The following is a 23,396-nucleotide window of genomic DNA, read 5'->3' as shown; positions in this document are numbered from 1 at the left end:
CTACCCTTAGGGAGATTACTGTGTAAAGAGGAATGTAGGCATGTACACACCTGGTAATTCTTAGGTGTGGTTAGAGTTGAAAGGAGTAGTAAGTTTTAGGTTGAGGCAGGATAGAGGTCACATTTGGAATAGGTTTTAAAGAATGAGTAGAGTTTGTGTCAAGATGGTGAACAACATCCCAGGTAACTCAATTGAATAACTCATTTTTGTTAACATAGTTTCTATAAAATGGCTTAATAGTTGGGTTTTAAATATATTGGAGGCCAGAGGCTAGAGATGAATAATATGTTACATAAGCTTGATAATTGCCCTAAAGGACTTGAGAGTGCATCTGAAGTATTATATCAAGAACGGTACCTGTGGCAGATTTTTTATTTACCCTTAATCATGATTCATTCCATAGTTGTATTTAAAGATATTAGATATAATTTTCAGTGTAAAGGAGGATATTCATTAAGAAATTACTCTGAATAGGGAATTTATTTTTATTTTTTAACTTTTAATCTTATTGCTAGGTATATGTAGCAGTGGGACAGGGAATATATTAATGAAATTCACATTAAGCCATTTCTTTAAAATCCAAATTATGTGAAATGTGATAAAATCCTTTTTGAATTTCTTTTTATTTACCTGACTACCTTGGGTAGAATTACTAATAAAAATGGAGTTTTAGATGCAGAAATCTAAAGGATGGATGTCCTCATCCTTGAATAATTAAATTAGCTTTGTGTTAGCCTGTGAGAAATGAGACTTCCTTTTTAAGACTGACTTAAAATAGTTCAATACTGAGTTAATTACTTGAGTTGATTACTTCCCCATTTCTCATTACTCTCAAGCATTATAAAAGGTTGTTCTTAAGAACTTATTGCTTTGGACTATGTTTTACTTAAAATGTGGAACTATTTCAGGATGAAGATGGATTTCGAGAACTAAGTGAGAATGGAAATGCTAAAGATGAGAATATGCAACAGAAACTTTCTTCAAAAGTAGTAAGTGACTTTTAAAAATGATAAGTAAAATGTATGAATCTTTTGAGCCATGATTGTGTTGGAAAGAAATACTACAGGGAAGTATAAAGACTTGGGCAGATGGTATTGAAGAAACACCATATTTAGGACTGATTTAGTATTTTCAGCATAGCCAGAACAGACACTGTCCTTTGAAGTCCATAGTTCCATTTCAGAGAAGTAAATACCATTTATTAAATGACATTATGCAATGTACAGTCCATGCTAAAATTTCCCCAGTTGTTAGAAAACTTTACTTTGGAGTTCTTTTGTTTTTAGTACAGAATCCAGATGGTTATATTACCTACTGCAGTATGCTGTTTTGTCGCTATCATTTTCCAGTCTCCCAGTCTAGAATGGTCCTACCACCTCACTGTTCTTTATGACATTGAATCTTTTGAACAGTCTAGCCCAGTTATACTTGAGAACTTCTCACATTCTAGATTGTCTTTCCTTATGATTAGACTTTTATGGACTCAATAAAAAATGTTTTTCTCTGGTTATCATAGTTGGATGATTTACCAGAAAACTCACCAATCAATATAGTTCAGACTCCAATTCCCATTACAACCTCAGTTCCTAAACGTGCAAAAAGTCAAAAGAAGAAAGCTTTAGCAGCAGCCCTTGCCACCGCTCAAGAATATTCAGAAATAAGTATGGAGCAAAAAAAACTACAGGTATGTAGTCATTTTTATGAATAAATATGGTAGTTTATTTGGTAGGTTTAGGGGAGAGGGTGGATGGAAGAGTGACAAATATAATTATCTTAAATTGCCACTTTTTTTTATCTTATCACATGGCTTGCAGGATCTTAGCTCCCTGACCAGGAATTGAACCCACACCCTCCACAGTGAAAGCATGGAGTCCAGACTGCTGGACTGCCAGGGAATTCCCTTAAATTGTCACATTTTCATACTATAACAAAAATGTTTTCATATTTATCTTGCAGGAAGCTTTATCAAAGGCAGCTGGAAAAAAGAATAAAACACCTGTGCAGCTAGATTTGGGGGATATGTTAGCAGCTCTGGAAAAGCAACAGCAAGCCATGAAAGCACGGCAAATTACTAACACCAGACCTCTGTCATATACAGGTAATGTCATTCATCTGAGCAGTATGTTATTTGACTTTGGTAATATATTTTGGATATTGTTCATCTAAATTATATATACCTAAAAAAAAAATCCAGAGTCTAATTACTCAGTAGCTCCTCTCCTGTCACACTATTACCTACCTTTCATTCACCCTAACCCCGTCTGTCTTTAAAGGAGTGATCCTCTTCAAATATAAGTTCAAAACTCTCCAGTAACTCCTCTTTTCACTTGGAGTGAAGCTGGAGTTCTAAGTCATATCTCAGCTGACGCTGTTACCTTTTGCCCTTCCTCACCATTCTCCCTTGGCACACTCTGCTTTAGCCACTCAGCCCTTTGCTGTTCCACAGACACTTCTAATGTGCTGCTAGCTCTGTTCTTTAGGCTTGTGCTTTACCTGGAACTCTCTTCCCTCAGGCATCAGTATAGTGTGTTCCCTCAGGCCCTCTGGATCTCTGTTCAGATTTGTCAGTTGGTACATATCATTAACCAACTTTGAAGGCAGCAGTAAGGACCACAAGTAATTTGTTTCCATAACTGTTAAATTATCCAATTTAAAACCAAATGGCAAACCTAGGAGTTTTGATCAAATTTTGTGTGTATGTGAGAGAAAGAGAGTGGGATTCCGAGGGAGAAAATGATCTCGCTTTCTCCTGAAACAGTGTATTTTAACAAACCTCATCAGAGTTAGGCTCAGCAGCTTTGAAGTGCTCCCTTATTTGCTTTCATAGTCTTTGTTTTAGAGGATGAGAAATAAAATAAAGGAAAGGGAAAGGCACCAATAAAAAGCACTGATGTTGAGAGGCAGAATTGAATTTTCTGTTTCTTTTGTTCCTGTATAAAGGATCTACTATTTTTAAACAAAAAGATAAGTAACAGTTTATAGCTTTAATTGTGTGTGCAAAATGTTTAAACCTATAGTTAATTACCCATCCAGTATGAACCTTAGCTTAGAGTAACTGTTAATAAAAATAATATTGAAAAAAAAAAAAAAAGAACTGAAAAAAAAAAATAATACTGAGCACATCCCAGGCTTTAGAGTTACATGCTGTTGAGATGAGGAGAGTGGTGGTAGCGTCTTACTAAGAGCAAAGGAGCCTGGGGAATGGAGCTGAGAACTAACAGTGTTCGGGGTCAGTGTGGTCTAGGGCTTGCATGCGGGGGCTTTGGATTTGAACTATCTCCTGGATCCTATTCTTCCATATATTTCCTTGGCGAGTTATTTAATCTTCCTGTGCTTCAACTTCCTCTTATTAAAATAGAGATAATACAGTACCTGCTTCAGGATTGTTTTGAGGGAGTAAATGGGATGATACATGTAAAGTGCTCAGTAACGTGTAACTAATTATTTAGGGGAAAAGACCATCAGTCTGTGATACTTCAAGTGGCTTACTATAACTTTGATTCATTTAACACATGTTAATATATACAAGTGTAATTATCTACATGCAAAGCATGGTGTCAGGAACTGTGGAGTTACAGATATGATTAAGATATGTCTGTGGTCAAGAAGATTATAGTGTAGTCAGAAAGACATAAACACAAAGCTCATAAAAAGCAGTGCTTCGGGAAAGGTGCCAGCAAAGTTTAATGAACTTATAGAAGAAAGAGTGATTTATGTCAACAGGACCATATGGGGAGGATGTTACAAAAGACTTCATATGTGATTTGAACTGGAGTTTGAAGGGAGAGTAAAGTTCTTGACAGGTAAAAATGAGATTAATCTCTAACCTGTCACTGTGTTTAAATTGGTAAGGGTTGATTACAAAGAAATCAGCTTTCTTGGGAAGTCCAAAAGAAGGATGGGACTATGGCAAAGATGTAAAAGGATTTTGAGAAAGTTAATAGGATTTTTTAATTGATGGAATGTGGAAACAAGTCAAAGATGACTCCAGACTCTCTGACTTAGAGCATTGTGTTGGTGGTAAGGGATATGATGATTCCAAATAGACAAGAATCATGGAAGAAGAATTTTCTTGGGAAGAGCAGACTCTGGCCCTGTTGTATTTGAAATGTAAGTTAGGGAGATCTTGGTGGTTCCTATTTAGTTAGGTATGAAGTTCAGGTTAGAAGTCAGTAAATTTCAAATAGGGATGATTGTTGTAATTGGAAATATATAAGATTGTCAGGGGAAAGAAAAATTAGGATAAAAGATGTAGAACACTCAGACTTAAAACATGGAAGGAAAAAGAACCAGAAAAACAGGTTTGAGAAAAAGTAAGAAAAATAGAATGGAATGTAACGGAAGATGAGGATAGACTTTTCAAAAAGAGGAAGGAAAAAACTAGAGTAGAGCAAAGATTCAGAATTAGATTTGGCGGTTGTAAAATTATATGTGATCTTGGCAGTAGCAGTTTCAAGAAAGTGGGTAAGGCAGGGGCCAGATTATAATGATTTGAAAAGTGATGGGAAAGCTGACTATTGGAAGTTACAGAAAGAGAGAGGGAGTGGTGGTGCCTTAGAAGCCAGTCAGGGGAGAGGTTTTGTTGGTTTGCCTGCTGTTTTTCATCCTTTCATGTAGAGAAGATTTTAACTTCTTTTGGGGAGTTAGGGAAGAACTTGAAAGATTAAAGGGGAAAGGGATAGAGCAAAACCCTTGAGGAATTTAATCCTGAGATGGGATTGCTAGCAGAGGTGGTTGGTGAGCCTAGGGTGGGAGTAAGGATGCCTGCTGCCTCCTGTCAGGTGGCTTAAAAGCTGATATTGGAAAGCATCTGCTAAGGGAAGTGACAGGAAAGCTTTTCTGCTAGAGTGAGAGGATTGAGATGATTAATAGAGGCAAGGTTTACTGAAGGATGGGCGGTATGCACTGGAGAATGAGGGTAACGATCAATCAGGCATAAACGAATTGCTTGAATAGTACTGAAGAATACAGCTGAGAGGGAGAATCATCATTCTTTACCGACAGGCTGAAATGAGGAGTGACAGAGTACTTACCTTATATAAGGGTCATTCTTAGATTCATTAGCAATAAGAAGAGGTACAGAGTTTTGAAATTTCAGAGGTAGAATGGTTCTTTGGAGCTGTATCTGAGGGACACTGCACGGCCATATACTGCTTCTGCTATTATGATGTCAGTTTTCCACAAGAAAAGGATGTTCTTGTTCTTAGACATTTATCATTAGAAATTTTGAAAGTATGTGGAGTTGGCCATAAGAGTAAAACTATGTTCTTGTTTGCTTTTAGTGGTCACTGCAGCTTCGTTTCACACTAAAGACTCTACTAACAGAAAACCTTTAACCAAAAGTCAGCCCTGTTTGACATCCTTTAATTCTTTGGACATTACTTCCTCTAAAGCAAAAAAAGGAAAAGAAAAGGAAATTGCGAAACTAAAACGGCCCACAGCACTTAAAAAGGTAAATCAAAACTGGGGGATGTTTATTTTATAGGATAAATAAGGGTTTAAATCTGTTTTGCAAATGTAGTTGTGGCATTTTAGCCAACAAATTATTGTGGAAAGTATGTTAAGCACGCATCTTCATGATGACTAGTTAGTTAATTTGAGGTTAGAATCTCAGCATCATGACTATTTTCCTGTGTTGACCAAGGCCCTGTAGAATGAGTTCTGTCTGTAAGGTTAAAGAGAAAAAAATTAAACATTTAGGTATCCAAAAACTTTGGACCCTAGGAATCAGAAGCCTGAGGTTCTAGTACCAACTTGGTACTTAGTGTTACGTTTTAGCAAACCTTTCTTACCTTCATCTTCTTTGTCTTTAAGTTGGGGATAATATCTGCTCTCTTTAACTCAGTTTTATTATTAGGAGGAGCAGGATGAGATAATACATAACCAAATAAATCTAATGTAACTCTGTGGTCTGATTTCCAAGCTTTATTTTACCCATTTTGGGGGAAGCCCTAGTTTGTCAACTAGGATTTAAAGAATGAAGCAGATCTGGTTTAATAGCTGTAGTATTATATTGTCTTCCTTTATTTTGGATATAGTACTTCCTTCAGCTTCACTGCCTAAAATTACATTTACCTTTTTGCCAGTTTCCACATAGCCAGACAAAATCCTCATGTCCATTTTTTAAGTGTATAATAGTGAACATTTTAATTATTCAGTACATACTTAAAGAGTAATATAAGACTGGTAATGACTTTTAGGTTATTTTGAAAGAAAGAGAGGAAAAGAAGGGTCGTTTAACTGTGGACCACAGCCTTTTGGGATCTGAGGAACCAATAGAAATGCACTTAGATTTTATGGATGATTTGCCGCAAGAGATTGTTTCCCAGGAAGGTAAGATCACTCCTTTTCCCTTTCTTTTCATAAAGTGATCCAGAGTTTTTTAATTGGTAGGTAACAGCACATCACTAGTTACTCTCCTAAATATGCTCCATGTTTTATCTAAGTTTTTTTTATGTTTGAGCATTTATTTAGAAGATGCTTCTGTAAGGAGATACTTACAGGAGGGGCAGGTGTTAATAGTAGGTCTGTGGCAGTTTTGAAGCTTAAATCCTGAATTTATTGTGAACTCTCATAATTATGATCTCACTAATGTCTCCTCTGTAACTGTCACAGTTCCTTTTATTTTGTCTTCTTTTATATCCAGAACACAGTTGGCTGTCTTTTTCTTTGCAGGACTACAGTTGACCCTTGAACAATGCAGGTTTGAACTGCACAGGTCCACTTGTATACAGATATTTTTCAGTTAATTTTGTGGAATTAACACACATGCCACAATGAGTAGAGAATTGTAAAGCTCATTGCCGTGCGGAGTCCAGTGGGTTGATAGGATTCAGTCCCATACAGCGGGTAGCCAGCACATGATTCCAAATCAGACCTCAGGCCAACAGCAGATACCTTCAAAAATTTCTACTACTGTGAAAGAAAGATTTTGGGAGACACCTGACTAGGTCCCTTTTTCTACTGCTATTTGTTCTTCAAATTTCAGCAAACTATTTAAATCCGATTTACATGTAGATATAGTAGCAATGTTCCATTGGGTTTAGAAAAATAAATTTACTTCTAAGAATTGTTCCAATATATTTGGTTAGGGTTCCCCGTTACTCTCAATTAAACATCTTTCCCTTTGTATTTGGGTGTTATCTATTTATCCATTCATTCAACAAGTGTTTTTGAATACTTGCTGTGTGTACTCTAATAACTGGAGTGGGGGCTGGAAGCTCAGGAAATGTAATAAAGCTATGTAGTGGGCTGTCCCTGTTACAGTAAATTTACAATCTAGCAGAGAGATAAGGTATATATGTAATTTTGCAAATTAATGGACTGGACAAATACTAACTCATTTCCTGAGTTCATGTGTTTGAGAAGGAAGCAGTAACTAAAGGAAGCAATTGAGTCAAAAGATGACAAATGTGGCTACCTGAGCACAGGAGCAGAGACCAGATGAAAGAGAAACTTAGGTGGTGCTTGGAGAATCAGAAGTGGTGTGGAGGGAATGAGAGAGGTGGAACCATCATTGCTAGCAGCAATGGGAATTTTAAGGCAGTTTTAAAAAATTATTTCTAAGAAAGAGGTGGAAAAATAGAAATGTAGGAGACAGGTAATATGATCCGGAAAGAGGTGCAGAAGCAGATATGTCTCTTTGTTCTTCAGTTTAGATCCTCTAAGGGTACGTGTTTTAGGTTGCTTTGCCGTCTCTCATCTTTTCTGTGAAGACGTATAGGCTGTGCTTGATTTTTTTCAGAGTATATTTTAAGACCTAATAGGAAGATTTGATACTTGTAGTATATGAGAAATGTTTGTGATAGGAACAATGCCCAACTTGGTAGCTTCTGGAGAATTTGAAAGTGATACAAAAGATACTGCCATTCTAAGTTGTTTTGATTGGTGTAGGACTTTTCAGCATTTGAAATTTCTAAATTCTTTCTCCTCACCCCACTTCTCCACAGATACTGGACTGAGCATGCCCAGTGATACGTCCCTGTCTCCAGCAAGTCAAAACTCTCCATACTGTATGACACCTGTGTCCCAAGGCTCTCCAGCTAGTTCTGGGATAGGCAGTCCAATGGCATCTTCAACAATAACCAAAATCCACAGCAAAAGATTTAGAGAGTAAGTTTTAGTCTTTATTGAGGTTGAATAGTTTAAATATCTTGATTGTAGTTCTGAATTTAATATTGTTATTGTTTCTTGGTGGGTTGAGCCAACAATACCAGAGATCTTTAAGTTCTTTCAGATTTAGTTTAACAGCTGGTTTTATTATATGGAAAACATTTTATCTGTGTTCATGTAAAAGTGATTTGACAATAAATACTCTTTTTATAGCAACTAGTGTTCATCCCTAGGAAATTTGGCCTCTTAGAGCTTATCTATAAAATGCCATACTATGACATCTTCCCTCTCCAGTACTTTTGCTTTTTGGTTCATAATGTCCTTCAAAAAAACTCTCTAATCAATGACAATTCTAAGACCCTACTATATGAAGTCAGCCTATTACCTAAAGCTATTTGTTTTTAAGTGTATATTTCTAAGTTTTAAAATGCCCATCTGTGAATAATCTTGAACTGATGGTCATTGCTCTGAAGGATTTGGGAATATGAACATTTGTGTAGATGAATTAATTTTACCTTTATTCTTTCTTGCTTATGAAAGAATCCCAGGGTAAGAATAAAATGGGTGTGAATTCAAACCACATTGGTTTGTTCTGTTCCTTTTTTTTATATTACTGTTTTGAGCAAATACTTACCACCTAGATTTGAAAAGTTAATTAGTTAAGTGTCAAATAACAGATGTAGGGCAAGTAAATACTTGGAGAATAAAATTTTGCTCATGTATGAAATAAACAGTTTGGAAGAAAAGCAGAATAAAGAAAGTTGCTTTTTTGGCATTTTATTCTTTAATTGCATTCCTTAATTTTGTGTACTTTATTAATCTTGTGTACAATCTGTCCGGTTGTATCCTCCGTTCTGAAGTAATGTCATACTCATAAGTATATAAGCATTTTTCACATAAACATTAGAAAGACCTCCAACATTATTTTTTTCACTAGAGAAAGGCAAGCCTGGATTTTCCCACCATATAATGTTGTTTACAAGTGGCAATTTGCTGGCCCAGCATTCTTAGATTAGAAATTATCCCAGTTCTCCTTGTTAAATACCTGCTTATGATAGAGATTATGGATGAGAACTAGCAAAGTAGAATATATAAGTAGTTTACTTTCATGGGGTCGCAAAGGGTCGGACACGACTAAGCGACTGAACTGAACTGAACTTACTTTAACTTGAATGACTTCCTTACCCTTGAAATTAAGGACTGCGATGGCTTCGCACTTCACTTCCTGTTTTCTGGGCTGTGGCTCTCTCACAGAGAGCCCCATTCAGTTGTTTTGCCTATTATAAGGGCATGTGACTTTTACCTCGAAGATCTCTTTGGTTTTGACTTCAATTTAATTACTGAATTCATCTTCTCTAGTCATATATTTTCAGAGTTAGAGGGACCATTGAGGCTGTCATCCCTATTTTTATGGTTCAAGAAGCCAGTGCCTGGAGACTGTGATATATCCAAGCGTGGATGATGAACTGTTGGTATTAGGCATTTGGTTAGCTTTTATGAAATCAATCTGTTTCCTATTAGAGGCATCCTTAGTATTCATTGGAATAAAATAACTTTATGCATTATCTCTTTACCAAAAAATGCCTGTTTTTATCTAATAGAAGGCTAATATTTGATTCATACCCTTAGGAATTTAGTAATTAGGTGTTTAGATAGTATTTCCCTGAGGTCTGTCCTTTACGTAAAAGCCAATCTGTTCTAATTCACAAGAACTCCGTTATTTTTCTCACTGACTGAAGTATTTAGGAGATTTTAAAGACTTGGTGTTTTGTTTGTTTGTTTTTTAATGAAAACCTGTTCCTGGATGTATTTTTTTCCTACATAATTTTATAATTACCTATTTTTGGTTTCCTTTACAGGTATTGTAATCAGGTTCTTTGTAAAGAGATTGATGAATGTGTGACTCTTCTTCTTCAAGAGCTTGTCAGCTTCCAGGAACGCATCTATCAAAAGGACCCTGTGAGAGCAAAAGCAAGGAGACGGCTGGTTATGGGTCTTAGAGAAGTTACGAAACATATGAAGTTAAACAAGATCAAGTGTGTGATAATTTCTCCAAATTGTGAAAAGATCCAATCCAAAGGTATGAGCATTTTACTTTTGAAGTGTCTTGATATTTATGTGGTATAATTGTGGAATATGTGGTGACTTTTAAAAGTGGAAGCCATTTGTCTTCTTTAGGAGAGTTTAGGTATAAAACATAATATTGAATATGAGTAAAGAAAATGAAATATTTCACTTATTTCATTTTAATAAAATTGAGATCAGATTGTAAAGAAAATCCCCATTTATGAACCCTGGTGAAGGATTTAGGTTGAGCCAACCAAGTGTCCCCTTTGTTGTAAAAATTTTTTCAGTAGAATTTATTTACAGAGGTAAAGAAATGCACTCTTACAAGTTTACTACTTTAAAAATTTTCACATTACCCTTGATAGCTCTTTTCTCTTAAAAAGAATTAGGAAAAAGATAAAAGTGTCTGCTTCTGTTTATGGTGGAGATTTGTCTCAGAAATCAGCAGTAACAGAGGCCTTTGGGTGAGCCAGCACACAAGTACTTTGTACCATGTCATGCACCCTTTTTTGTCCTTTTTGATGATTGGAGTAGACAGATGCTTCAATAGCAGTAACAGGCATATTCTGCACAGGGGAGACATACTAGTAAAAACAGTCATTTATAATCGGTCTTCCTGCTTGTGATGGGGGGCTTACATGAGCTGAGAGATCGGATAAAAGGCATCAGCTACTATTAACAATTATAATTAATTAAAAAAATGGAAAGTATTGATTATATTGAAATTTGATTCCTGTTGTGCTAATCCCTGTGGGGAAACAAAAATACTGGCATTACAGAAATATGGTATTTAATTGGGGAGAAAGAAAGTACGTACCTCTATCCATAGATACGAAAATGTGGAGAACAGCCTAAGTGACCCCAAGCATTCATAGAATCCTTTGCTGCTGTGTCTTTTGCTTTAGCTCTAGGGTGCTGAAATAGCTTCATTTAGGAAATAACTAAAATAAAACCTATATGTCTCAGGTGGCCTGGATGAGGCTCTCTATAATGTTATAGCCATGGCACGGGAACAAGAAATTCCATTTGTGTTTGCCCTTGGAAGAAAAGCTCTAGGTCGCTGTGTGAACAAGCTGGTTCCTGTTAGTGTAGTGGGAATCTTCAACTACTTCGGCGCTGAGGTAAGACTAGACACAGCCCCTTGGTGCCCTCGGCCACCACCCCCACAGTACGTTTTCCTTGGACACATGCCAGTGTTGTGTTTGAGAATTTGCAGAAGTGATATGGTGGCTCTCCAGGAATGAGTGGAAAATTCTTGAGTATTACATTTCCTTTTTTAGTGTTGAAAACATTTGTGTAAGTTAATCCTATAGCATTTTGAAAAGATTTTAGCTCATATTTCTGCCTCAGTGGGTTTTTTTTTTTTTTCTGGGTTCAGATATGTAGTACTTGATAATATATATAATTGCTGGGTAAAGATATCTGGTATTGTGTAATGTAAAATAATTTTCTTCAGTTTATATGTTGGGTTTATTGTATGCTATTAGGAGTCAAGTGAGAAAAGAACCCTTTAATTTGGAGAGGATTTTCCTTTAGAAAACCAAATTCCTAAACCTGTTGAGAGAACAGTTCTTCACCTATGATAGTTGTTTTCCTCTCATAGTCTGCTAACACAAACTTTGCCCATTGGAGCTGCTAAATGATAAAGTAAATGTTACTTATTTAGACTAATGCTTATTAACTGATAACATAAAATTGGTTTTTGTTTTGTTTTGTTTTAATATGTGGGGTTCTTTTTAGTGTATCATTTGACTTTATTGTGATTTTTTACATTGACGTGTTTTCAGTTATACTTGTTTTAAATTGTATACAATCTTGGAGAAGGAAATGGCAACCCACTCCAGTATTCTTGCCTGGAAAAGTCCATGGACAGAGGAGCCTGGCGGGCTGCAGTCCATGGGGTCACATGACTGAGCATGTGTGCACGAGGGTGGAGGGAGATGGGTTGGCAGCAATAAAGTGGTAGGACTAAAATAAATAAATAAATAGTATACAATCTGGTGCATAAAATAAGACTTTTATATGAAGTTGAAGCTAAAGTATTTTGTGACACCGCTGATGAACAGTTTTCCCTCTTCTCAGCCTTACTGTTTGTGTATATTTAAGTGTCTGTCTTTCCTTTCCAGTTCCCATATTTGTATAGTCCCATCCCCCTATTTATTCAGTTTCTCTCCCACTTCCCATTAAATTTTCTGTGTACCCACCTACTCTGAAGAGTCATGTAATTAACATTTGTGCTTGCCACAGAAGCCCGTGCTTTTCTCAGTTATAGAGTCAGCGCTGCCTTGCTGTAGTTCGTGTGTTTCTTCGTGTAACTGAATTTCTTGAGGGCAGGCCCCTTGTCTTTGTGTCTGACAACCTTTCATATTACTCGGGAACGAACAGGTGATAAACGTTTAATAAATTGTGTAGTAGATGTGTATCTCCCTGCTGTGTTAAACTATATCTGAGGATTTGGATGATAAATAGCTCTATGGTAAAGACACATAGGCTCAGTGGTAAAGAATCAGTCTGCAATGCTAGAGGCGCAGGTTCAATCCCTGGGTCACGAGCATTCCCTGGAGAAGGAAATGGCAACCCCCTCCAGTATTCTTGCCTGGGAAATCCCGTGGACAGAGAAGCCCAGCAGACTACAGTCCCCAAGGTCGCAAAACAGTCAGACACAACCTAGTGACTATAATGTTATAGCCATGGCACGGGAACAAGAAATTCCATTTGTGTTTGCCCTTGGAAGAAAAGCTCTAGGTCGCTGTGTGAACAAGCTGGTTCCTGTTAGTGTAGTGGGAATCTTTAGCTACTTCAGCGCAACAACAAATGACACATAATAAAAATGTAGTCCTTTTTTGTTCACTGTTCAAATTTGTGGACTAGGATCAAGATCAGGAAAAGTAGACATGTTTGTTTTTAGCTGTATTGACTTCTTACTCAATTAGATGTATTAAGTTATTTGAATGCTTTTATATTATAAAATGTTTGCCAGTTTTATTTGTCCATTGCTTTACTTGCCTTTTCCATTGTGAGGTAGGTGAGTTACTGTTTACCAAACACTTTCAAAGAATGGAGGTCAAGGAAATGCTGATACACTGTCAAGAGTGTCTACTGTAGTAAATATGGCAGCCCATCTAAGTTAAATTTACCATCTAGTAAGACTAACCTTTGAATTAAACTTTCGTTCTTTACACTGATACTAGAGACTTTTATTCCCTAACAGCTTCTCGCTTCAATTGTGTTTTCTTTTCTATCATTTTACTTCCAAGTTTCTGTGTTTTATTGTATTATAAAACCAATGTAAATCTCAAAATTGCGTACCCATATGCCTGTTTTCTTTGTTGGCTTCACTTAAGTGCTTGATTTGTTGAATATTGCAAAGAAATATTTATGACATGTTACATGTTTTTAATGGAGTCCATCCTCCTTCCCTTTTAAAATTAAGTAAATCCTGAATATATTTTTGATACTACTGTCACCTACCTCTCTTCAAAAATCAAAACAATTAGCAACAGTGTTTACTGTACCTGCTGCTATAAAGCATTTAAGCTGCAGCTGGGTAAAGCATGCTACTTATGTTTTTTCTTCTCAGGTTTAATTTATAGACACGTGTTTTTCCATAACATTATGGCACTTTTTTTAAACCATGCTTTCATGTTATGGTTTATACTTAAATGACAGTGCTTTATTTAGAAAAAAATAGTTGTGTTGTACTTTTCCCCCATTTTCTGAAAACATAATTTTATGTACATAATTGAACATATTCTTACAGGTAGCCAGATTGTATCTACCATCTGAAATTTTTTACTTAATGTGTGGGTATATATTTTGCATTATGATACTAAATCAAGACATTAAAGAGGAGTAGAATGTTGTTAAATTGTGAGGTAAAAACCAGTAAAAGGACTTTTCTATAGCTCAGATGGTAAAGAATCTGCCTGCAATGCAGGAGACCCGGGTTCAATCACTGAGTCAGGAAGATCCCCTGGAAGAGGCCATGGCAACCCACTCCAGTATTCTTGCCTGAAGAATCCCATGGACAGAGGAGCCTGGTGGGATATAGTCCATGGGGTCACAAAGAGTCAGACACGACTAAGTGACTAACACATACACACACACACACACACAAGAACCACTGAGTTGTTCTTTGATTATCTTTTTGTGACTGTGGAAACTTCAGTTTGGTTTAGATATTGTTATACCTCCTAGTTACTGAAGTACAATTGTAATGCTATATGAATTTTGCTGTTTTACTAACACATGTGTGCTCCATTACTTACCATTTCACTGGGATTGATAATTCTATTCATGTTCATTCTGTTTTGCTGATGGAAGAACATCTAGTTAACTCTATATTGTATTTCTAGGTTCTTTATTCAATTTTTATAATTTGCCTTTCATTGTTTTCAAGGCCCAGCTAGCCAAACACTAGCTAGCCAATCACTTGACTTCTGTTTTTTTTTTTTTTTTAAAGCATTCTTTCAACAAAGAAACATCATAGGGAGCTTTTAATTCCTATGGAGACTGCCATCTCCTTCTACATTCTTGAACATCACCCTGCATACACCCATTCTCTTATATTCGAACCCATATGAGATTCTTCACTGCTCCCCAAACAAGCCTTGAACTTTATTAAAGTCTGTGCCTTTGTTTATGGTTTTGCATACTTGGCTAAAAATGCACTGTCTCCACCCCTGAATGCTGTGCCAGATTTTCAAGGCATATATCAGGCGTCACATTGCTTTATGAACTCTTCACTGATACCTAGCAGCTAGATGTTTCCTCCAAAAGCTAAACACTTTGTACATCTCTGGGTATTTAAGGTGTTGTGTGTTATTGTCTCCTGTCCTCTCCTTTCAGCCATATAGAAGGTTCCTTGAGAGCAGAGTGGCCGTTCCAGTAGTCTGTCTACCCACTGTAGTGCTAGATGCTATAGGGTGCAGTTGTTGAATTAGTAAACTCTGCTGAGTTAATAAACTCTGCAAGAACTTTAATATAGTGCATAATTTATTGGCTAGTACTGAATCAAGAATTTGCTTCAGACTTGTGAGAATCAATAAGTTACAGAGAAAAAAGAAAATAAGTTACAGTATTTTATAGAGTTCTGTGGTTTGCATACCTTTGGATTTTGTGCTGATGGAAAGTGTATCCAGCCCTGAAACAGTAGAGATATTTATTGCTAATGATGGTAATAAAGAGTATAACACAAAATGGATTAGGCAATCTCTCTTTTTTTTTTAGAGCCTGTTTAATAAGTTAGTAGAACTCACTGAGGAAGCCAGGAAAGCATATAAAGATATGGTTGCCGCAATGGAACAGGAGCAAGCTGAGGAAGCCTTAAAGAACGTGAAGAAGGTGCCACACCACATGGGGCATTCTCGGAATCCCTCTGCAGCAAGTGCCATTTCTTTCTGCAGTGTTATTTCCGAACCCATCTCTGAAGTAAATGAAAAGGAATATGGTAAGTTGTTATATACCATCTTAAATGACTGAAATTTTGAAATAATTTAATGATTAAAGTCATTTTATTTTATTTATTTTATTTATTTTTTAAGTCATTTTAAAAATGACTTTCCATGACTACCTTTTGTTTTAATTTTCTTGATTATGCAAATTTTGCTCACATATTTGTTTTAAAAATTGCATTAAACACCTCCGTTGAAAGTTAAGAAAATATTTGGGGCTGAGAGCTTCTGTTAGACCCTGAAATTAGTTACATTTCCAAAATCTTAAAAAGAAAAAAATCCCAAAGGGATTTAAAAAAACCAAATGTACCATTCTTCTGACCTATAACTAAGTAAATTGTAGGAAGTTTCATTCTAATACTTTATACTGTTTTTTAATTCACTGTCATTCATATAAAAATACTTATTGAACATCTACTTTGTGCCACACCCTCTGGGTATAGAGGAGAGATTAAGCCTAACATCATGTTTATTCTTCTGCAGTTTGCAATACAGTGTAGAGAAAGCTATTATCCAGATAATTTGAGAATGTGACATTGGGGCTGGGAAGTGATTAAGCCCTCATCTGTTTATAAAGGTAAAAATTAAAACTATTAAGGTTAGGGCATGTGAGACAGGTGAACAGCAATGGATGAAAGACAAAATTCTGTAGGTGAAAATCTGAAGAAGAATTCTTACAGGAAGCCAAGAATGAGTGGTCAGAGGGTTTGTTTCAGAAGCAAAACATTAGCAAAGATCCTGATACTTCATCCTTGACTATTAAAATTTTGTATCTAATAAGTAAACAAAAGTCCTGAATATTATTCAGTCTAAACTTAGCAAACCTAGATGTGTGAGATTTGTCCTGAGTTAAACCTGATGGTAATCAAAAAGAAATACAGACTAAATACAGCATTTATGTATAAGATTTAAGGTAACAAATATTGACTGTAATCTACATCTTAGTAGTTAGTTGCCTTACCTTGTCTCTATAATACTTTGTACTAGAATACTAGCTCACATTCTTGATCTCGTTTCTGATCCACTTCCTCAGTTCTTTTTTTAAAATAGCTTAGCCACCTCCTTCAACATGACTTCTTCTTTCTCTCTTCAATCTTACCTGAGAGTTTACCAAATAGTTTGTTGCCACCTAAAATTTAACATGTAAAAAACTGAGTTGTTCACCGTTTGAAACACTTTGATGATGCCCCAGACTAGAGGCAATTAACAGGTTATTGTGCACCTTTTAGAAACTCTTTTGGCCAAGGAAAGGTGATTCTGGCTTAGAGGCAGACATATTTCTTCAACTAAAATGATACTAGTTGAAAATAAGTCAAAGGGCAAACTTTGTAAATGAGATCAGTTCTCTGTACTGCAGTGTGCCAGGTCTCAAAGATAAACTGCATGGTAAATTCCTAAAGCTGTGGGTTGAGGGAAATGACAGTGATCTGGGCACATTTGGGCCCATGAAAGAACAAAGTACCAGATTTAAAATGTTCAAATATTGAAGCCTTGATTTTTCCACACTCTGCCTGGGCCATTTAACCATAATTGGCTAATTTCTGAGCCTCAGATTTGTCTTCAGTAAAATGAAGAGGGCTCATCTAGGTCCTATAAGGTTTAATTCAAAACTAAAGTTCTCTAAACTAATGGTTGAATTCTAAGAGGAGTTACAATTATACTGTGGAAGTGGCAGATTCAGGGGATTAGGTCTGATAGACTGAGTGCCTGGAGAACGATCAATGAAGGTTCGTGACACTGTACAGGGGGCAGTGATCGAGGCCATCCCCAGGAAAAACAAATGCAGAATGGCTGTCTGAGGAGGCCTTACGTATAACTGAGAAAAGAAGAGACGCTGAAGGCACAGGAGAAAAGGAAAGATATACCCATCTGAATACAGAGTTCCAGAGAATAGCAAGGAGAGATAAGAAAGCTTTCCTCAGTGATCAGTGCAAAGAAATAGAGGAAAACAGTAGAATGGGAAGGACTAGAGATCTCTTCAAGAAAGTTAGAGATACCAAGGGAACATTTCCTGCAAAGATAGGCACAATAAAGGACAGAAATGGTATGGACCTAACAGAAACAGAAGATATTAAGAAAAGATGGCAAGAATATACAGAACTATACAAAAAAGATCTTCATGACCCAGATAACCACAATGGTGTGATCACTCACCTAGAGCCAGACATCCTGGAATGCAAAGTCAAGTGGGCCTTAGAAAGCATCACTACGAAAAAAGCTAGTGGAGGTGATGGAATTCCTGCTGAGCTATTTCAGGTCCTAAAAAATGATGCTGTTAAAGCACTTCACTCAATATGCCAGCAAATTTGGAAAACTCAGCAGTGGCCACAGGACTGGAAATGGTCAGTTTTCCTTCCAATCCCAAAGAAAGGCAATGCCAAAGAATGTTCAAACTACCACACAATTGCACTCATCTCACACGATTGCAAAGTAATGCTGAAAATTCTGCAAACCAGGTTTCAACAGTACGTGAGCCAGGAACTTCCCAGATTTTCCAGCTGGATTTAGAAAAGGCAGAGAAGCCAGAGATCAAATTGCCAACATCTGTTAGATCATAGAAAAAGCAAGAGAGTTCCAGAAATACACCTACTTCTGCTTTATTGACTACACCAAAGCCTTTGACTGTGTGGATCACAACAAACGAGAAAATTCTTAAAGAGATGGGAATACCAGATCATCTGACCTGCCGCCTAAGAAATCGGTATACAGGTCAAGAAACACTGGTTAGAACTGGACATGGAACAACAGACTGGTTCCAGATTGGGAAAGGAGTACGTCAAGGCTGTGTATTGTTACTTTGCTGATTTAACTTATATGCAGAGCACAGCATGAGAAACGCTGGACTGGATGAAGCACAACCTGGAATCAAGATTGCCAGGAGAAATATCAGTAACCGCAGATATACAGATGACACCACCCTTTTGGCAGAAAGCAAAGAGGAACTAAAGAGCCTCTTGATGAAAGTGAAAGAGGAGAATGAAAAAGCTGCCTTAAAACTCAGCATTCGAAAAACGGAGATCATGGCATCTGGTCCCATCATTTCATGGCAGATAGATAGGGAAATAATGGAAACAGTGAGAGACTTTATTTTCTTAGGCTCCACAATCACTGCAGATAGATGGTGACTGCAGCCATGAAATTAAAAGACGCTTGCTCCTTGGAAGGAAAGCTATGGTTTTTCCAGTAGTCATATGTGGATGTGAGAGTTGGACAGGAAGAAAGCTGAGCACTGAAGAATTGATGCTTTTGAACTGTGGTGTTAGAGAAGACTCTTGAGAGTCCCTTGGACTGCAAAGAGATCAAACCAGTCAGTCGTAAAGGAAATCAGTCCTGAATACTCATTGGAAGGACTGCTGCTGAAGCTCTGATACTTTGGCTACCTGATGCGAAGAACTGACTCTTTTGAAAAGACCCTGATTCTGGGAAAGATTGAAGGCAGGAGGAGAAGGGGACGACAAAGAATGAGATGGTTAAATGACATCACCGATTCATTGGACACTGAGTTTGAACAAGCTCTGGGAGTTGATGATGGACAGGGTGGCCTGGCGTATAGCAGTTCATGGGGTTGCAAAGAGTCGGACATGACTCAACAACTGACTGAACTGAACTAAAGATTCTGGTGTATGATCTGATTTACCAGGATGCCAACAAAACAAGTGGAAATAATCATAAATAATTTGCTTTGAGAATAAAGCACAAAATTACTCTGTTGGTATCAGATGCATTTGGCACAGACATGAAGCCCACTGATGTGGCCTCAAAAATTAGAGTGTTTAATTATTTTACTGTGTTGTCAAGATCTCTAGCTCTTTCCTTCTCTTTTCCATTTTCAGTCTGAGACTTCTTATTCCTATGCTTCTCGTCTCCTATCCATAAACAGCTGCATTGGCTCTGGTCATCACAACCGTAGTCAGAAAGCGAACGTTCAGGCAGTGGGCTGCTCTTATCAGTGAAGGAAACAGTTTTCAGAAGCCTTCACCTTTTGTTTCATTTTGCCAGAGCCAATCCATGTCACTGCTTTTAGCTGCAAGGGAGATGTGGGGAAGAGATTATTTGGCAAAGGAGAATGGGATAGTTGTGATAGTCTGAGAACAATTTTAATTCCTCCTGTGGGACTGAGCTCAAGTCCATCCCAAGTTTGGGGACTCTGTTGGGCAGGAGGAAAATGAGGAGTCACTCTTGGGTAGACAACAAATAGTATCTTCCATGCCATCCTTGTGTAAGATTTTGAAAATGTTTTTTTTGTGATTTCCACAGTGTAAAGAAAAAACGAAGCGGGGAAAGGATTGCTAGACATTGGTGGAATAGAAAGGCTCCTATCAAAAAGAAAAAAAAAAAAAAAAGAAAGGCTCCTATCATGGTCCAGTGTTACTGTTCTTTGTGTGCACCTTAATTGTTTTGTTTGCTTGTGTTTTCTTTCCACCTGAGCTGAGTCTCAGTTCTGTCATACTTAGGTGAAACAGTTTCAAACATAAATCCCAATTAAACTGTAAGTTTTTTGAGATAGAAATTTGGCACGTAATGGGCACTTTACATATAATAATAAAAGCTCACTTACTGAATTCTTATTAGGCACTTTTTAAAACTCTTCATGTTTATTAAGACATTTAATCCTCTGAGTAGTCCTTGGAGATAAGAAATATTGTACAGAATTTTACAGATTAGAAAGCTAAAATGAAATGAGGTAAATAACCTGCCATTATCACACAACTCATAAGTTTCAATGTAAAACCTATATTCTTAGCCAGTGTGATGTGAATTTCCTATCTGTTGAATGAATTCCCAGTAGGACCATACAGTAGGTTTTCAATAACCACTTATGAAGGAGGACTACCTCTGTCTCCAGCTCATTCTCTGCCACCACACCTTCTTCTCGGCTCTTGAAGTGACTTGGGTGTTCCTTTACTGTATACAATCTAAAGATGGATGGCTTCCCTCTGTGTACTAACTGAAGGGAGAAATATACATACCTCATCCTCTGAAAAACCCAGTAGTGATTTGAAAGTTGAAAAGTTACTTTCACAAAGAACCAGCTAACAAAACAGAAAGCACTGAGGGGTTCATAAGCAAAAGAACAGCTGTATTGAATAAGTTCTGCTAAAATAAGCAGTTTAGAAGCAGGTTTGCTTTGGATCAGTAATATTTCCAGGTTTGTTGAGATTTGTGACTCTGCCTTTAAATTGCTTCCTAATCCTTTCTTCAAAAGTGGACTTCCAGATGTGCTGTTCTGGCTTTGACTGCCTATGTTTTTCCCTCCCTCCTACCCGCCAACCCCTCATCCAAAGATGGCATTTTCACACTTGCTCTTTTCTCCTCCCCATCATAGTCATGTGTTTGTGTGCTCACTAGTTATTGATCAGGCTTCACCTGTTACTCTAAGGTGGCAGCCTGGGCCCTTCCCTGCATATGTGAACTCTTTGATCATTGTGATAAGTCTCTTGATGGCTAATCACAGAGTCCCTTGTCTCTGCTTCCAAGGTCATATCTCCCTCTCCTTTCCAAAGGACCCATCTGGCTTTCAGCTTACCTACCTAGTAGCAGAATGCCCAAGATAGAACCTAGAGAGAGATCAGCCCTACTCAGTCTTTTTCTTTCTCCTGTTCCCTTTGGCTCACTGTTAGGGGAGAAGTGAGGCTTTTTCTGAGACCCCATGTGAATTCTTACAGTGCTTTTGAAAGAGAAAAATAAGTGTTGGAAGGAAATATAATTGTGTACCTAAATTTTTTTACTTTTTAAAGTTATTTTCTGCAGAATTAATTATATATGTGAAATTTTCATTTATTGTAAAGGCTTATTTTCCAAGCACACACTGCATGCTAACCTAGGAACACAGATGGATGGGAATGGGGAGGGAGGAGGAGGTAGAACAGCAAACACATAACAAATGCATTTGAACCAGATATGCAGAAAGTGCTGTGGGACTTCAAGTTAGTGATCTTCTTTCCTAGGAAAGTCAGGAAAGGCTTTACAAAAAACATGACATTCAAGGGTGTTATCAGAGCTGAGTAGGACTCTGAAGGGGAAAGGAGGAAAGCAAATTTCATATAGAAAGAACAGCTTATGCAAAGTCAAGCATAGTAAACAGAAAGGGTGTGACTTCTGTGAGCAGTGGAAATTCAAAGTGACCTTGACCTGGAATGCATGACAGGGGGTTAAAATGAATGGGACCAGAAGGAAGATTATGAAGGGGCTTCAGTCAGCTCAGTTCAGTCGCTCAGTCGTGTCCGACTCTTTGCGACCCCACGAATCGCAGCACGCCAGGCCTCCCTGTCCATCACCAACTCCTGGAGTTTACTCAAACTCAATGTCCATCGAGTCGGTGATGACATCCAGCCATCTCATTCTCTTTCGTCCCCTTCTCCTCCTGACCCCAATCCTTCCCAGCATCAGGGTCTTTTACAATGAGTCAATTCTTCGCATGAGGTGGCCAAAGTACTGGAGTTTCAGCTTCAGCATCAGTCCTTCCAGTGAACACCCAGGACTGATCTCCTTTAGGATGGACTGGTTGGATCTCCTTGAGAGTCCAAGGGACTCTCAAGAGTCTTCTCCAACACCACAATTCAAAAGCATCAATTCTTGGTTATATACTAAATTAAGGAGTTTGGATTACTAAGGTAATAAAAAGCCAGTTAGTGATGTGGTCAGTTCACAAAGCCAATTAGATATCGTAGATGTACAGCAAGATAAAGAAGGCTTGAACAAAGGCAGCAGTGACCAAATTTAGTAGTTTTTCAGCTCTTGAGTGACATGGTATAGTTATGAGTTCAATGGAAAAAGAGAATTAAGGATTACTGTAAGGTTTCTTCTGCTTTGAGACTGAGAAGGACATTATTAACTGAGAATGAGAAGGAGTGCTAGATTTTTTGTCACGAGGTAGGAATGCAAGTAGAGAGACCTGTTCTACACTTGAAGTAGCTGCAGGAATGAAAGATTTTTTCCCCAAACCGTGTGCCCTAACTTCAGATGGCCACAATATGGTATGTAGGGACAGGATGAGATGGTTGGATGGCATCACTGACTCAATGGACTTGAGTTTGAGTACACTCTGGGAGTTGGTGATGAACAGGGAGGCCTGGCGTGCTGCAGTCCATGGGGTTGCAAAGAGTCAGACATGACTGAGCAACTGAACTGAACTGAGCAACATATAATTGATAGGTGGCAATCAAGTATATTTGTATGAAGAGACTTGCTTAATCACTACAATTTGATCATTATGCCTATAAAATGAAGATATCAGCTACAATGCAAATAGAAGGAAATTTTTATTTTTTAAGAAAAGGCAAAAATAAGTAAGTGGGACTACACCAAATCAAACAGCTCTCTGCATCAAAGGAAATAAATCATCAACAAAATGAAAAGGCAACCTATGGAATAGGAGAAAGTATTTGCAAATCATATATCTGATGAGGGGTTAATATCCAAAACATAGAAAGAACTCATGTAACTCAATAGCAAAGAACAATCAGATTTAAGAATGGGCAGAGGATCTGAATAGACATTTTTCCAAATAAAGACCAGTAGGTACATGAAGAGATGCTTAACATCACCAGTCATCAGAGAAATCCCAAACAAATCCACAGTGAAACATCTCACAACTTGTTAAAATGGCTTTTGTCAAAATGGCAATAAGTAACAAGTGTTTGCAAGGATGTGGAGCAAAGGGAACCCTTGTACACTGTTGGTCGGAATGTAAGTCGGTGCAGCCACTAAGGAAGACAACATGGAGGTTCCTCAGAATATGAAGATGAGAACTATCATATGATC

General features: G+C 37.4%; 1 protein-coding gene across 1 annotated transcript in view; it reads left to right on the top strand.

Moving 5' to 3' along the window:
• SECISBP2L (SECIS binding protein 2 like) overlaps window positions 1–23,396 on the top strand; it is a 55,785-nt gene that overhangs the window by 26,663 nt on the left and 5,726 nt on the right. The window contains exons 9-17 of the mRNA XM_043919274.1: window positions 909–989; window positions 1,517–1,684; window positions 1,957–2,098; window positions 5,283–5,452; window positions 6,201–6,333; window positions 7,950–8,112; window positions 9,972–10,192; window positions 11,146–11,300; window positions 15,409–15,628. Of these exons, the coding sequence (XP_043775209.1) occupies window positions 909–989; window positions 1,517–1,684; window positions 1,957–2,098; window positions 5,283–5,452; window positions 6,201–6,333; window positions 7,950–8,112; window positions 9,972–10,192; window positions 11,146–11,300; window positions 15,409–15,628 (1,453 nt within the window). The remainder of the gene's footprint in view (window positions 1–908; window positions 990–1,516; window positions 1,685–1,956; window positions 2,099–5,282; window positions 5,453–6,200; window positions 6,334–7,949; window positions 8,113–9,971; window positions 10,193–11,145; window positions 11,301–15,408; window positions 15,629–23,396) is intronic.

This window comes from Cervus elaphus, chromosome 12 (genome assembly GCF_910594005.1).
Source record: "Cervus elaphus chromosome 12, mCerEla1.1, whole genome shotgun sequence".
NCBI lineage: Eukaryota > Metazoa > Chordata > Mammalia > Artiodactyla > Cervidae > Cervus > Cervus elaphus.
This window is presented reverse-complemented; position numbering and strand designations above follow the sequence as displayed.